At 31.2% G+C, this 18168-nt stretch overlaps 1 protein-coding gene across 1 annotated transcript in view; it reads left to right on the plus strand.

The window, feature by feature from the left end:
- The window catches only part of LOC118748332 (high affinity cGMP-specific 3',5'-cyclic phosphodiesterase 9A-like), a 62076-nt gene that overhangs the window by 35435 nt on the left and 8473 nt on the right, over positions 1 to 18168 (plus strand). Inside the window, exon 2 of the mRNA XM_036482707.1 lies at positions 2833 to 3215. Within this exon, the coding sequence (XP_036338600.1) occupies positions 2833 to 3215 (383 nt within the window). The remainder of the gene's footprint in view (positions 1 to 2832; positions 3216 to 18168) is intronic.

Raw genomic sequence — 18168 nt, forward strand, 5'->3', positions numbered from 1 at the left:
TTTAAATTGCTTTCGTGAAACTGGGTATTAAAGTTTGATTTATAGCTAGAAAATCATCGAATTTAAAAAGACTAATGAGGTTTTCAACATAGACAACGTAATAATTTCTAGGAAAAAAACCAAACCACTTCAAAGTTCTAAGAATCTCTGCATTCGATAGCCTTGTCCCTGCGCCAAACTTGCGTCATTCAAATCATCTTCTGCAGATGTCTGTAGCAGAACGAAGTTATGCTCTAATTAGCCAACTTAATTATAAAGTTAGTGCTTCCTGTTTAAAAATTTTGCAACCGATCAACTTTTTTGTCGTGCATTTTGCTCAACCTTTCTTCCACTTTGCTACATTTTTAATTTTAAATGCTTTCCTGCACTGTACATATTGTGGCGCCGGCATGTATGCTAATTTATTATGAAAATATACTCAAGTTGTAGAAGAGTAAAAAACTTGAGCTGATTGTAAGCGCAAAAAAAATGGAAAACTAAATAATGCAAGTTTTATAAGTAAATTTGTGAGTAAATACAAAAAAAACAAAAGAAAAAAAACTCAAGCGTGTGGGACTACTTGACTGCTAATGGATGTTTGCTGAATACTTGTTAGTCTGAGTGTGTGTGAGTGAGTGTTACTGGTTGCTTTGTGTGTATGTAGTAGATTTTAAGGATTATACTTATTGTTGCTAATTGAAGAACTAAAAGCTTTGTAAGCCGCTTAAGTTTAGTTAGTTATGGATTTTTTGTTATGAAATTAGAAATGTGGGATGGAAAGACAAAAGCAGAATAAACCGAGATCAAAGTGAAGAGAGTGTAGGTGTCTGGCCAAGACTTACATTATGCTAGCTAGTATTGAGGAAAATAACCAGGAAATCGACAACGATTACATCGACGACAAATATTATGGCAACAATATCCCTTATCGATTTCTTTTTACCGAAATAAACCCAAAAGTGAATACCAAAATAATATTTATAGCGATACTAGTGCCGTTAAAACAGAAAATGCAGAAAATTATAACTGCTTAGGTTGAAAAATTTATTAGAATATCAAAAGAGAACAACGATTTTGATAAAAATTTTGATAACTATAGTAGTAACACTTAAATTCATTAATAAAACCCGGATACTTTCGAAATTCCTAAAATGATCCCGTTAAAAAAATAAATAAAAATATCGTTAAAAAATCGATAACGCTTACTATAATTAATTAAATACATACATATATGTATAACATATTCTGTTTTGCGTTTAGCAACAACAACAAATATTTTAAAAAGTTGTTTATTCAAAGAATCATACTGATAAAATAATGATATCGATAACAAAAAAATCTCTGGTGTGGTCGGTAACAATAACGACATCGATAGTACTTTCGAAAAATGTATGGATAATTACTCGAGTGCTTAATTTAATCTCTGCTGCATCCTGAAGTTAGACAATTATACCTATAACAAAACGGATATCGAAATAAAGTCAACAGTGATATCGATAACGTTATTAGTACAACAACTTTGACATATATACAAATTGTTAATTGCTTAAATACATCTGGGCCGCATTCGATATACTAAGAATTGTATCGACGAAAACAAAGACATCGATAAAAAAACGTTAATGTTATCGATAAGGATTCTGATGAATTCTAATTTGTACGCAATTCAGCCTCTCCCGCATTCAAAATACTAAGAATTTTTGCCTATAACAATCAGGATATCAATAAAAAGGCGTTAGCGTCAGCCATAATTACTTCGATATCGGTAATAAATTCGATGGCTATATATAATAGGATGTTTGAATGCATAAACCAATTTTAGCTGCATTCATAATACTGACAATCATACCAAAAACAAACAGAATATAGATAAAAAATCGATAGTGATATCGATAACCATATTATTTTCGACAAAAAATGTCGATAACGGCGGTGATTGATACTTAACTACATAACTAGATCTCTGCCATATACTGAACAATTGCAACGATAACAATATCGCTATCGATAAAAACTCGATAGTGCATTTAGCCGATAACGATAACAAATCGTTGGTTTATAACCACACCTACATCGATAAACGTTTCGAAAACAAATTAAATACCATAATTCCATCTTTGACGCAATGGCAATACTTAAAATTTCGCCGATAACAATAATAATATCGATAAAAAATCGATAGTGACATAGATAACAATAAAAACATCGGTAAAAATTCCGACGCATTCAATATTTCAATCTCTGACACATTCGAAATGTTGTAGTTTCCGTCTGTCTGATCTGCGTAACATCTCTTTAAATTGCAGATTTACGCTCTGTTAGTCCGCATTCACGCTTGGCTAACTTTTGATGGCTGCAGTGAATACGTCGATCAGCGCAACAGCGTCAAACAAGCAAAAAAGTGTCTCGACTGTCCACTGCAGTGCTTCCTTTGGCGCCTTTTTGTTTATTTCAACTTTTGTGCCACCTTCACACTGCTGCCAGCGACGAGTGTGCATTTAATAAAGCTACGCTTTTTGTCCTTACCTCACATAACTCCAGCTCCGCTATGCATAATGCACATTTAAATTAAATTTCCGGCCATGCTGTCACCACTAATAGCGGCATATGGTGCTTCCGGTGTTGACGGTACTTTGTCATCGGCACCGATAGCGGCGGCAGCTTTTTTCGATGTCCTCACCTGAATGCCTTTTTTCCCTGCTTTTTTTGCTATAAATTTGCATCGAAATATTCAGCGTTTGCTGCAACCATCAAAGCTACTCTGCCTGCCTGTGCTATTAATCAGGCAGCCAGGCGCAGCGCTGGAATTATATTTCTCGTTTATGCTTTTATTTCTTTGGATTTTTTTTATAGTCCTTTTACTTAACATTTACTTATGCAAACTTATCTCTTTTTTTTACCCATTTGCAGGTCTCTCCAAGCGACCTTTGGGTCCGCCACATCGCAAAAGTAGTCTACCAAAGCATCAGGAGGTGAAAAAGCGTTTCCTGGAAATTTGTGATACCAACTTCTCGGATGAGGTGAAAGCTGCACTCCGTTTTCCCGCCTTCGATTCGTACGAGTGGGGCGATGCCGATGTTATACATCTAATGCAAACGATGTTCCTCGAATTGGGCTTCATAGATAAATTCAATATACCGATTGAGACGTTGCGCGAATGGCTGTATGAGGTCTACAAGCATTACAACGAGGTGCCATTTCACAATTTCCGGCATTGCTTCTGTGTGGCGCAAATGGTAAGTGGACTAGCAGTCAAGTGTTTATGTGGCGGGCGAATTTAGTAAGATACAAATGTATCTATGCACTTTTAAGAGTAAAGAAAGATTTAGTGGAGCTACATACATATATTTATATGTAATGCGAGATTACATTTTGAGCAACGAGGATTTAGCTCAAGCAAATTTATTAAACTACATATATTGATTTTACTAAATTTTGTAAATACATATCTGTTGGGTAAGCCAACATTTAATCGAAGCTTTCGTGTTTGCCATTTGAAATAAGGTATGCAGGTTTGCGTGGAATCGTTTCTGCCTACTTTTTTAATTTTCTAAAATTGTTTGTTTTCCTGCTACTATTTTTGAAACCACTATAAGAATAAGTAAATATTTTCATTTCCTTTATTAGACAGACTTATTTGTACAATAAGAGTTTGAAAGCTCTTTTATAGCACAACGGCGATTATGACATAAAAAACGACTGAGAAAGAGACTTAAAACTAATTTTAAATAGAATACATACTGGTAGCAGTGATGCAAGAGATGAAAGTTAAAAATATATAAATAAATAAAAATTAAAATTTTTAGTAGAGTTTGCACTTTGTTAATTCTCTAATTATCCGCAAATCGGCGGCAACTTCATCTAAAAGTTTTAAGCTCAAACATATTTGTATGTATAGATATATTAGGGCGGGCCATTTTTTTTTTACTATGCGCGTATAGCACAGCAGGATTCTACGTATAATTCTAAGCAAATTTTCCTCAGAAACCATGGGTCTAAAATCAATTTGGAGTTTGCCATAATGCGAAGATAGGTTTCTTAGCATTTTGCTGTAGTGTCGTAAAGAAGTGCTTAAATTTTGTAAAAAAACATGCTATAAGTGGTTTTTTGCTATGAAAAATCCATTTCTGCACTTACCTTTTTCTTAAAACTTACACCAGAGGGCGTAACAGTGAAAATTTTCCCATTTCCTTTCCTTAGCTCTGCGGATTGAGCACTGACTTTGTAAGTCGGCGTCGCTGGTTCAAATCCCAATGAACACAATGAAGAGGTCTGATGAGCAGATGTGGTAATCACCGAAATAGCTGCTATAACTTCTACCATATCGATCACTTACTACGAAACAAACGTAAGCGATATTTAAAAAAAAAATATATTTTTGATGTAGAAATGCGTCTAGATGCTCCAGCAACATTTCTGCATGAAAAAGAAAATTAAAAAAAAAGATCGCTTACGTCTTTTTGGCGGTTAGGGATCGATATGTACCTAAATTATTGTTTTTTTTACACAAATTTTCATTAAAAACGGCCTCAAGCTCAATAAAATGGTTCAATATATATACTTATTAGGAAAAAAATTTTAATTATAATTTTTCAATAAATTTCGCTACCATAAATAATACCAAAGTGCTTCTGCTGTTTCAAACAAAAAAAAGCTAACATATAAAACTTTCCTTGCCTTGTTGGCAACATTGCAATAATAATTTTTGAAGTAAAACTTACGTTTGAAACAACTTTTTATTTTCTAAACAACTTTTTATTACATTTAATGTTTCAACCATTAATAAAAAAAAATAAATAAAAATTGTGGTAACCCCGTAATGAAGAAAAGATAAGTGTACATTTTTTCATTACACACGGCTCGTAATACTTAATTTTAATTTCTTAAATAAAAAAATATATAAGTATATTTCTTAAGAATTTGCTGGCAACCGTACAAAAAACCTAGTTAAAGTTTATATAACTTGCTTGTTACCTAAGTAGAATACTACTAATTTCACTCTTTTTAATCTGTAAGAAATTTGTTACGAAAAACTTGCAAATATTGCAAATTTGATCTCTAAAAAATTTGTTGAATGCCACTGATGTTAGAAAACACTGTTTGTATATTTTGTTCTGACTAGGATTCAAACTTTGGTCCTACCGAGTAGTAGTTCGCAGCTCTAACCACTCTGCTATGGCCGCGCGGCTTTATAAAATAAGTGTAGTAAAAAATAGGTCGCAACGATATTAACATTTTTATTCAAAATATCTCTGACGAATTTTAGCATTTTTTAATTATTGGAGAATCAGTTAGAAAGGTGGCAATCCTATATGAAAAATTCCAGGGAAGTTGTGCGTTCAGCGAGGTTAAATTTTTTTTTTTTTTACTTTTTTTGTGTAGTTTTTAAATGACTAAAAAATTTATATCCGTTTTTTGTATGACCAAAAATCTTTGTCCAGTTTTGGAATTACCAAAAATTAGGTTAAAAACTTACATATGTGGCCAAAAATTTGCTCTAAGTTTTTAAAATAGAAAAAAAGTTATTTTCTGGTTTCATACTGCCAAAAAAAAATATGTATGTACGTCCAGCTTTGAAATTACCAGTATTAAATTATATGCAGTATTGATTAAAAATTTCGTAAGGTTTTTAACTACCAAAAATTTATTTATATTTTTTAAGTGATCAAACTTAATATGCAACTTTTAAAGATGTAAAAGAAATGTCAGTTTTGAAGTTCTCAGAGAAAAATATGTCCTGTTTTTAATTTATTTCAAAATTATGTTAAATTTTCGAACCACCAAAACCCTATGTCCAATTTTCAAACCACAAAAAAACTATGTCCGTTTAATAACCAACAAAAATTCTTGTTGACTTTGTCCTAAGATTTATGTCCTTTTTAAAAATTACTAAACTCTTACTTTAATTTAATTAATAAACTAAAAATTTAATTTCATGAAAAATTATGGCCAATTTTTAAACTTCCAAAAAATTATATCCAGTATTTAAACCACAAAAAAAGCCCGATTCTTAAGCTTAATCCAGGCCATAATTTATGTTCAGTTTTTAGATGACCAAATATTTTATGTTCAGTTTTTGTTGCCCAAAATTTACGTTCAGTTTTTAAGCTATATTTTTTGTATACTTCTTTCGTTTATGTCCAGATTTTAGTTTCGTCGAGATTTCATACACCTTCTACATAATGCCACACTCTTATATCAACTGCTTTTCTGCCTTTAGTTCTCCCCGTCTCTCCTTTTTATCCCTCATTCCCTCATTCCCTTTTTCCTTCTCCTTTCTCTTCTCTCAACCTCCAACCCAACTAAGTTTCCCTTTACTCCCTATTTTCTTTTGTTCTTATAATATTCCCCATCTGCTTCGCTTTAACATTCGCCATCAATGCTTGTCACCTTAAATCATCTTTAGTTTGATCCATTGCCCCTGGGGATATTCTACACTTGCTTATGCAAAACGGCAAGTCTCCGCTGTAATTCAATCCATTCATCTGCCACTCAGACAGACAATTCACACTGCTCAAGTACTTAGCGCTATTTTGTTTTTTCCAAGCATAATACAATTTTCTTGATCATTGCAAGTGTAATTGAATATTGAAGGACAAAAACTAATTTGCTGCCGTATATATGTACATATACACATACATACATATATACATACTTATTTGAAGCTATGTTAGACAGTGTTTTTTGTAAATCAAATATGCGAAGACCGCGCTTTTTTTATATAAAGTAAAATTTTAGTATGACATTTTTTTTTTTTTACTTTTTATATTTTCCGAAAATTACATATTTTCATATAATTTCGCATAAATTATAACAACAAAGCCAAGCGGAAAAAGTCCTTATGCATGCCTTTTTTGTTTCGAGACAAACAACAATCAATTTCGCAGTTCAGAGGCAAGCAATTGCCGGCGCACGACAACCGTGAACAATCAACAAAGGCTATGGGCATTGACATTTATGTAGTTACTTATTTAGTACTTTCTTGTAAGCTGAACTTTTCAAAAAGCAGAAAAAAGTTCGCAGGAGATGGTGTCGGCTGGTTGTTGTTAAGGTAAAAATGACAGCATGTGACAAAGTCCTTGTAATATTTGATGCCCCACTGAGCTTCTTTTGTGCCATTACGCGCTTATGTGCTGGTTTGTCTGTGTATTAGAGCTTCTTATGTCTGGGAAATTCATACAGTTTGCTATCCGTAGACTTATTGTTTAGTTAAGTATGCATCAGTAGCGGATACGTCGTGACAGTTCGTGCATATGCACATTAGGGCGGAGTAATTTCTTCGGAACAAAAGTGTATAGCAAACTCAAATTGTATGATTAACTCTAAGCAAAAATGGAAAACAAACTATAAACTAAAAATATTAAGTTTGACCCTCCCAATTTTTAAAAGCAAAAGTATTATATTGTAACTTTTTTGGTCGAAATTTATTTTTCATTGTACCAAAATTTTTTTTTTCTGTTTTCTCGGTTTGTGAAGTAGTTTCTCAAATATGCCGAAAACACAAAATTTGGTTTTTCTTTTAAAAATTTGGATCGTCAAACGTTATTTTTGGTATAAGTTTGTTCAACATTTTGGCTTAGAATCGAACATAGAAATCGAATATGTTATTCCTTTTTTTTCGATATTAAATAACTCCGCCCTAATGTGCACACACTTATACACACTTAAGTAGTTTTTTTATTGTTTTGAATTCTTGATTGTTTTCATATTGACAAATGACTGCGATGTTGTCTTCATTTTCAGTTACTTAGTTAAGATATAAGTATTGTCTCGTCGTCCACGATTGAGATGGCAGCGAGCATGTGGGGCGGATTTTACTAAATGACTACAAGAATGTAGACACTTTTTAAATTTGTGAAGATCAAAAAAAAAGAAAATGAATACGAAAAAACAATTAACTATTTAATTTCAACTTTTTATTTTCTCTAGAGACAACTTTTGTTTAGAGGAGGGAGCAGGTCACATAACTATAGTTGCCGCGACCGAAACGATCTATTTAACAAACCTTTGACTGAATGTCATTTTGGTCATGTGCTTCTGGATACTGTGATCCTAGGAAGTGAAGTCTGGTCCTAATGAGGGTTTCACACTAGCACATAATGTGCTCTGCTGTTTCCTGTCGTTCGGAAGCACAACCTACACTGGTCCGATTTAACAACTCCTATCTTTGACAAATGTTTCATTACCCTACAGTAGCCAGTTAGAAATTCTTTCTTCATGCCTACTGAGGTGAAGGAGTGCTCCGATTCTCCTTGTTGATATATCCGGAATGAAGGAATTGGCGTGTCTGTTACCTAACGTATTTTTCCAGTAATGTAGCGCTTCATTCTTCATTCAGATATTGTAGTTTCGCCTAACGGAGCTCAATGTCATACCAGTAAAGGGTCCTGGACCTATGAATTCCTCTGTAGCCTCCTTTCTGGCGAGAAGCGGCTCCTAGAAGAGATAAGTAATAAAAGCTGAAGGCAGTCCCACACCAGCTTTACGGTGAGACCACGTGCGCTTTAAGAGCGAGGGGCGCCGCTCTGCTGTCGGAGTGTATGTATGTAGATGTGTGTTTTTTTTTGGTCGCTTCACTTTCCACATACCGCCTCAGATATAGTTAAATGGCGTGAACCTCGGCCACAAAGACAAAGTCTGGGTTGTATGCCGTAAACTCCTGCTCCGACGTCGTGGTCAGTCTTGGAGTTGTCAGTATACCAGATGTGGCTGTCTTTTCGGTGTTTACGTCGTTCGTTGTCCCAGTTGTTCCTGTGGGAGGAAACGACCTTGAAAATTTGTGCGAAGTTAAATCTCGAAAGTCGCAGGCCCACAAACCTTATGCGCAGCCCTGACGGTATCTAACTAATATACAGTGACTCAAACAAATGACTACGTGCTGATTTGTTTTTTTTTTATATTCGTAATATATTTCGAGGTATTTTTCTTTTATTATTTTGATATAAAAATACTGTCCAAGCTTTAACCAAAACCATACAAATTACAGTTTCAGGCTTTATAAAAAATGTTGGGGAATTCAACAATTTTAGTCTAATGAAGTGCAAGTTGCCAAAGGCTAAAAACCCCGTTGATTTTTGAGAATTTGTTTTGGTTCCTTTTCAGCCTGTTGCCGGCGCTCTTGAAATTTTGATAAAAAATAGTTGAATTTTTCTAAATTTTGTATAAAGTTGAAACTGTGATTTATATGTTTCTGGTTAAAGCTGCGACGGTAATTCTATAGAAAAAATAGTTACAAAAAACATAACGAATATTTATTAAAAAAAAAATAAAAAATCAACACGTGGTTATTTGTTTGAGTCACTGTAAGTATGCATTAGGGTTTATATTCGTTTTCGATTTCGCTATATTCGTTATGATTCAGTTGCGACATTTCTGCAATATTTTCATGTAGCGAATCATTTATTGATGTATGTATATATCAGTTTATTCGACGAATCCACTGCCATTTCCTCATCGATATTTTTTTCATATCGTTTACGATATCTTTGTCGGTGTTTTTAAAGTTATTTTTAAATTTGTTAACGATTTATTTATCGATACGATTACCGATTTATGTTCAGTTAACATTACTGAAAAATTATTTCGAAATTTTTTTTTTACTAATTTCTTTAATAAGTATTTTTGCGACATACTTTTTTATTTAGGGGCGTTACCGAAATTCATTTTTTTTTAATTTTTTCTATAGATTCGTCGAAGTATTCACTGCGACAGTTTCCTGTTCACACTACTATATACATATGTAATTTTTCTGTATGATTAGGAAAATTAATCGCTATATGTACTCACATTTATCTTTGTAGTTAAGCAATTATAGCCACATTTATCGAAACTTAACGATATGTTTTCCCTTTTACATCACTACGTTTATCTATATAATATGGTATTTGCTGACTGCGTTATATACATCTTTATTGATTTTACTAAAATTTATCGATATACATGCATACATAACTTATCTACATCACTATACTTGCCCATATTATTATCGCATTTTTTGATATATTTATCGATATATGTATTTAGTAAAGTAATTCAAATGTATCGATATTTTTCGACTTTTTCAATATACAATCAAAGTCGACAGTAAAATTCAAACTATTTATCGGCATTTGTATTGAAATAATTTTAATAACTTTATGAAGAACTGTGAGTAATATTTTATCGCGTTAAAATCGATAATTTTTCACTGCAAAAATTGGTGCAACATAAAAGATATTTATTTTCAACTGAGACGCGCCCTTTTGTCACAAGAAATTTTTACGTCCAAGTGTATACTATATAATTGCCCCTATTCACATTTCACGTTTTGTGTTCTTCTTGCAGTTTTAAATTTTTCAGGCGCTTTCCGGTGCTGAAATACATGAATTTTTATCGCTCTATGAGTAAAATATTTTTTATTCACTTCTACCAAAATCGAGGGCTCAACTGTGACCGTTGAAATTCCTTACAGTTATAGCCTATAAAAGCTTTTGGCAAAAAAGCGAAAAATAAACAAAAACACCAATAAATAAAAATAAAAAATTTAGCAACCACTTTTTCGTAGTTGTTAAAATTTTACATTTATCATTGTGTTTTCAGCGCAGTGCAAACATAAAGTGAAATATACGTTTCCGAAAATTTTTTCAGCTTCATCCTTTTACGTTAACCATTTCATTCCTGTTTTTGTGCTCGCTTATTTGTTTTTTTTTTGCTTTGCTTTTATGCGAATCTTTGTTTGGTTACATTTTTGTTGTGTGTTCTCGGCAGCGTGGCACATTAAAATTTCATGCGAATGAAGCGAGCAGCGAGCGACCGTACTCAACGCCAAAAAAACACATACACACTCACTGTAAGCCAGTCGCGACTGCTATGACTCGCTTGACTTATAAAAAATTTATAATTCTCTGCGCTTTTTCCCAGCGAACGTCGAGCAAATGTGTAGCGCGAGCGGCTAGCAGAGCGAACGAGTTGAGATGAAAAAGTTTAAAGTTTCGTATAAAAAAAAACCAGGAAGGCAAGAAATTGTAGACATAAAAGCTAGAGCTTAGCTTTAGTTTGCCAATGGATCAATGTTGGAAAATATTTGCCCTTTCGAAGTTAAATACTCTTGGGTGACTTTTTCTGTGAGGGGTGCCAGTTCGCTGCGCAGTATTTTTTTTTTTTTTTGTTTAACTTTAGCCTTTTTAAGCAGCTTATCATATCAGTAAGATATTTATATTTGGTTAAGAAAAGCAGAATTGACGTTTAAAATGGCACACCATCGAAGCCGTTTTGTCTCCACATAAATTTTTCCACAAATTTCTTAAAAGCCAAATAACAAAATTGTTGTCTGCATTTCCTCAATACACTTTCTAAAAATAATCATATAAAAATAACAAAACTCCTCAAACTTCGTGTAAAATGGAAAATTAGTTTGAATTAGTTTGAGCACTATTACAAGTTTTTCTAAAAAACGTTTTTAAAACATCCATAATAATAATAGATAATATTAAGTAATGTCCAATAGCTTTCAAACAATTTCGCAAACATTTTTTTCTACCAAAAAAATTCATTAAAAAATATATTGATTTAACATTTTTTTACAAAATTTATTCAGTCAGAGATTATTTAAAAATATTAAATATTTAGATTTATAGTTCTTTAATTAAGTTAAAGGTATTTAAGAAAAGTCCTCCTTCTCGAACATCCATAATGTTGTCCAAGAGTTTTCAAACGCTTTCTCATAATTTTTTGTTAAAAAAAATTCATAAAAATAAATTGATTTAAATTTTGTATTTTTTTGTAATTGATTCGTTCTTAAATGAATTAAAAATATTTAATTTTTAGATTGGCTTAACATATAAAATATTTAAAAAAAAAATATTGTTATTTTCCAAACGAAAAAAAAAATTATTATAAGGTATTAAAATAAGTTCTTCTCAAGCATCCATTTCATTGTCCAATAGCTTTCACACAATTTATCATAGAAATAATTTTACACCTGACATTTTTTTACAAAATTTATTCATACAGAAAAAGCTTAGAAATATGAAATATTTAGATTTTTTAACTCTTTTTTTTTTGAAAAATATTTATCTCCAAACAAAAGGAAGTAATAGAAGAGAAAGTCCTTTTTAAAAAATTACCTAAAAGTAAATTTTAAATATCTAAAAAATAATAAAAAAAAGATATAACGTAACCATTCTTAAAAATGTGTTGCATATCTTCTTAAGTCAAAGTTTTTTATAAAGTATAAAGCTAAGATTAATTTAAAAATATTTTAATGTGGAAAAAATATCATATAAACTGCATTATGCCGAGTTTCCACTAGGCACTAAAAGAAATTGGGGGCATGTAAAAAATGCCATGTGGAAATGAATTTAATTATTAATTTTTAACGTAATGACAAAAATATTTTTTAATGGTCAAATTTGTCATTACAATTTTTGCCAGTTAGTGCATAGTAGAAATCCGGCATTAGCTTTTTTAAATAATTCATTAAATTACAATTAAAATAGAAAATGGTTTAAAATTGTCTTTTCTAAAACGTGTTTCAAAAGTTAATTCAAAGATATTTATTTTAGAACAAACTCAAAAAATTCAATTTTAAATGCATTCGGATTTTTTAAAGTAATTTAAACATATCTCACAATTTTTAAGTAGAAAATACTTTAGAAGTGTTTTTGTGTGATGTTTATTTAAAAATTTATTTTTGAAAAATAAAATTAAAAATAATACATAAATTTTTAAAAATAAATTATTTATGCTTAAACTTTTTATAAAATGTATTTCATGCAAAATATTATTTAATTAAATAATAATATGCAGTAAAAATCCTTTACCCTTTTTTACATTTTTCTCCAAAATTATTTAAAAGATAACAATTTTTTAAAAGTTCTTAATTTAAATAAAATTTTGGAAGCGTTCTTTACTAAAGACATTCCAAAAGCTTACTTTTAAAAATCATCGCAAACATTTAATGAATACTTTAATACATGTCTTAAATTTTCCCTAAACAGTTCTCAAAATATTTTGAAAAATTCCTTTACTAAGGGCTTTTCAAATGTAAATTAAGAACAATGCCAACATTAAAATAATATTTTATTATATGTTTTAAGTTTTTATTAAATTGTTTGAAAAAATGTTTGTAAATAAATTTTTTCAAATTAAAAAATTAAAAGATTTTTTTTCCAAAATCTCAATTTTAAAGTGTGTTTACATAAAGTTTGTTACATATAACAATTTTTTAAAAATCCTTCCAGAAAAAATTTTTTTAACACAAATTGTTTAAAAATATTTTTTTTTAATTCGTTTTTTCTCTTATTTACGGTTGCATCCTTATTTTAAAGGATGTATTTATATGTTATGGTATCTACATATGTACCTAAGTATAAAAAAAGTTACCAACCGGCAATGCTGAAAGCTTACTTGAATAGGACTTTAAAATTGAAAATAAAAACTTTCTTTTATGGCGAGCGAACTGGTCTAATGTATTTATGTTTGTACTTATATTACATATGTATGTAGTATTTATATGTGTATTTTGCTTCCAAATATTCATTATATCCTTAAGTCTGAACACAAAAGTTTAAACGTACTATGTGCATACACACGCCTTAAGCATGAGCACGGGGTTTTCCCGCATGCTTTGCGCTGTACGTTACATACATACATCCATAAATTCTTCATGCGTCACTCATACGCCACGTTGGCCCAGTACAGTAACACACGCCCTACGAATCAAGCAATCAGTAGCTAACTGTAGCGAAAATTGAAATTTTATTATTTTTAATGATGCACAAGGAATTGCTTATTTTGCATGACGCAGCTGGCGGATGTATGTACGCATATACATTTTGTAATGTATTTTTTTTTTGTTTAACTTTTTGTTATTTTTTATTTATTTTTTTTTTATTTAATATTTTCTCTTTTCCCTCTGTCATTCATTGACGCTGGGGTTTTTTCGCTTCCCACCGCCATAATTCACAATTCACTCTTCATTTTGCTTTTACTTCCAAGCCATTATGCGGTATTTAGCCAGTCAGCGTACCATATATGTATACATACATGCATACATATGTAGGTATTTACTTCTCCATTTACAAAAGCGCAGCAGACAAACACACGTTTTGATTTCCTCATTTCGCTCTACGCTGTAAATGTATACTTATTTGCCTTTTATATTTGCTTTACTTATTACAACGCTTACGTTGCATTACATTTGCCAACTTACAATAGCATACAACCCAAACAACAACAGCAACAACCAAAAGAAGAGAAACAAAAACAGTAAAAGCTAGCAGCTGAGTAAAGCAATAAATAAATATGAAAAGCAATGCAACCGCTACATATATATACATATAATTGTATGTGTGTGTACAAAAGTCCCTAGAATTCTTTCAACTCAGCTGGTATGTATTTGTGTGTACGTGTGGGTACTTAAATATACATACACACTGCGCTACGCGCCTGTGTGCGAAAGTCACAGCTGGCTAACGGTGCTTAACGATGTGAGTGCAGTGCGCTTAAGCACCTAGTCGCAGTTTTTAACCCAGTTTCGCTGGCAACAATGTCTTACAACGTACTTAGCATGAGCAAGCATACATACGTACTACTACACAAACACATATGCACCCACATTTTAATGAACATAGAAATGCACTTGCGCGCACCAAGTTGCCACCCCCACTTTGTTTTGTGATTTTACCATTTCTTGCAAGTCACTGCATTTTCTTGAGCGTGTTGCATGAAATATTATATTGAAATGTGTAGTATATCTTCAAGGCACAAGCTGCTTAGCGCCTTAAAATATTCCGTGCCACAAGAGCAACTACCACTACAGCAACAACTACTTCCACTACTAGCCGACGACCATAGCGCTTGGTGTGTTCGCGCGAAACCTTCGTGAGTTTGTTGCTCTAATTGTGAAGTGGTCTATTTCCTGCTTAAGTATTTCACTTAGGCGCATATCGGCAGCAAAAGCAGAAACAGCAACAGCAGCAGCAGCAGCGTAGGCAAATAGGCATTTAGTGATTTTAGGCGATGAATAAAGGAAGAAGCAAGTATTCAAAAAAGAAAACTAGCGACATTATAAATTAAGAAGAACAGCGATAAGAACTTGAGCTGAACTACATACATAGAAAAGTTTTGGCCTGATTTATGAAAAGAATTGTTGGCAGCAATAAAAGCTTGGTGGCTTATTTTAGTTTAAGTCAGCGAAAATTTGGGGTCGCAAGCCAACAAACGCTGCCATCATAAAAAATGATGGATAAAAAATATTCTCCAGAAAAATAAAATGGTTAAAAAATGCAGCTGTTTAGAAACAGAAAATAAAAGAAATTCAACATGTATAAAATAAAATGAAAGTTTTGGTCATATTTTGAATTTTTTAAAAAGTGTTTTTTAATTTTGAAAAAATTAATTTAAATACAACCCCAGAAAAAGATATTTAAACAAAGTTAAATTAAAGAAATCGTCTTGCCTCTTTTTTGAAGCAAATGCTTCCGAAATTTTCCAAAAAAGTTAAAAAAATACTGAAATATAATTTCAATAAAACAATTGAACAAATTGCATAATATTTGTTTAACAAAAAAATAATTTAAATTAACTATTTTAAATAGCTAATGATAAGATTAATTTACTAAAATATTCTAATTTATTTATGTAGGTATTTAAATTTTTTCCAATGAATTTATAAAATTACTTTCAAAGAAAAATCCAGAAAAAAATGCTAACAATAAATTTAGAGAAACCGAAAAAGTTCAAAATAAAACTTTTTTAAACTAAACCTTTCTAAAAGTTAAAAAAAGCATAACTTTGGTTGAAGTTTTTTAAAATTTGCTCCAAAAGAAAGATTAAATAAATAATTTTGTCTCAATTAAATGTTATTTCAGAAAAGTTCCCTAAAATAATTAAATCAAAAGTCGAAATGTTGTTCCTTAAATTATTCAATATCGTGATTCTAAACTTTTTAAAATTATCTGCAAACTTTGTGTTCTAAACAATTTTCCAAAAGCAGTTCAAACATGCAATCCAGAAAATTTTTTTAATAAATAAACTAAATAAAATGAAAACAGTTTATTATTAAACCTTTTTCAAGAAAAAATTTCAGATAATTTACAAATAAAATTAGAAGTTAGCTAAATTTATATTTAAACCAGTTTATTTTAGAAAACTTGTTCAGAAGTAAATAATTCTAAAAAAACATTTTTTAAATAAAGATTTTTGAAGATTGAAAAAAAATTAAATATACCTAAAATTAAATTTGAGTTGTAGTTTTGAAAAATTTGCTGCAAAATAAATGTTAATAAAATAATTCTGTACCCAAAAAAATTTCTTTTTGAAATAAATTCCTAAAAATTATATGAGTCAAAATCCAAAAGATCCTTAAACAAATCATTGCAAAAAGCTACTCAAAATAAATAACTTCGCAAAAAAACATTTTTTTTTTTAATTAAAGATCTCGGTTGAAGTTTTTAAAAATTTGCAGCAAACTAAATATTAATAAAAGAATCCTGTGTCAAAGAAAAACTAAGCATTTCAAAATCAAAGGAAATTTTAAAAATTAGCTAAAATTATATTTCAATTGAAATATTTTCACATAACACATTTTTTTTCATTAAAAATTTATGAAAATTTCGAAAAAATCTTTAAACCAACCTAAAATCCCTTTTTGGTTAGAGTTTTAAAAAATTGCTACAAAATTAAATTTGAATGAATTTTTTTAGACCAATAATTTCAAATACATAGTCTAAGCAGGACATAGGGCATCTATTATGCTTGCGCGCCATCTGGTTCTGTTTCTGACAAACGCTTTGAGCTCCTTACAGTTTAACCCATATTGCTTTGCCTCTCGATTTAGTGTTCTCCACCTTTCATGCATTCCAAGGCCTCCTTTGCAATACTGGCCTATCCATGTCTGTCATCGAATCCAGATGTTAAAGTACCCCACGTTAGACTTAATGAGCCTCATTTGCGATTGTTTTCGGACAAAAAGCTGGGAATATAATTCTAAGACATCTGCAGTATCGAGAGCACATTGGATTTTAAAAGGGCTTATCTTTGTGCTGAAACTCAGATTATTGCTTTATCATAGCGTTTGGCTTTACTTAATCGGCGATCAATAACTTCGTCAGTTAAACTTCGCTGCCAAATATTAGCTTTCTGAAATCAACTGATATGTTATTTGCTATAACTATTACCACTATCGATTATGGTTGCATTTAGCTTAAAATTTTTTATGAAAATTTCTCAGGATCATCCTTCATCAAACTGCAATTACGAAATTTGTTTATAAATGTGAGCGTGTGAGTGTACCTATTGCCGCTACATTAAACACCAAGTTCTTTGCCTCTAGAAATGCTCCCCACCTGAACTGCGTACATACAATGTATGAATCCAACAGCAATGTTATGCACATAGTACATACAGGAATATATAAAATACCATTTAATAAAGTGGAAATAAATAACCTAAATATTTTATGTAATACCAACATGACCCTTCAGCAACGAACGTAGAGCTGGTATTATGGTTGAGCTTTAAAGCAGCAAAAACTATACAAATTGCTATCGAATGTTGAATCTGCATACATATGTATGTATATGTACAGTTAAAGTCACATATTTATGTACATGCATACATAACAATACATACATATGAACTGTATATATTTTATATATACATATTCATACCTAGTTTTACCTGTATACGAATAAATATTTAGTATTTAGTAGCTGCGCGATACCTGCTATATTACCAAAGCTACGTCGTGGCGGAACTACTCCAGCTGCCTATGGGCATTTGCATGCATGCATATATCCTCTGTATAGATGTGTATGTATACTTGCTTGCATTTAGGGTATTTTTGTTAGCCAGCAAAATTGAGTGCATTCCCTTGTTTACATACTAAATGGATATGCATAGAATGTGCGGCAGTAGCGCGGGCACACGAACGATTTGCTTGGCTGGCTGTTGTCGAAAAAATGTCAAAACTTTACTTAATATAGAAAGGCCCTAACTTATTTTCTATCGGTATTCAGCTGTACATACTTAGGACCAAATAGAATTTAAAAACAACTACTTCAGATTCATTTTACTTTCAGTGTTTATTGAAAATCAGTATTTTTAAGAAACTCGCAACGAATGATCTTTGTATTTTATAAAGTTTTATAACTATTTACCCTGTAAACAACAAAATTGTTAGATAGCGCCTTTCTATAATAAGGTAAC

The sequence above is a fragment of the Rhagoletis pomonella genome, unplaced genomic scaffold (assembly GCF_013731165.1).
Source record: "Rhagoletis pomonella isolate Grant_MI unplaced genomic scaffold, Rhpom_1.0 Rhpom_scaffold_00013, whole genome shotgun sequence".
In the NCBI taxonomy this organism is placed as follows: Eukaryota; Metazoa; Arthropoda; class Insecta; order Diptera; family Tephritidae; genus Rhagoletis; species Rhagoletis pomonella.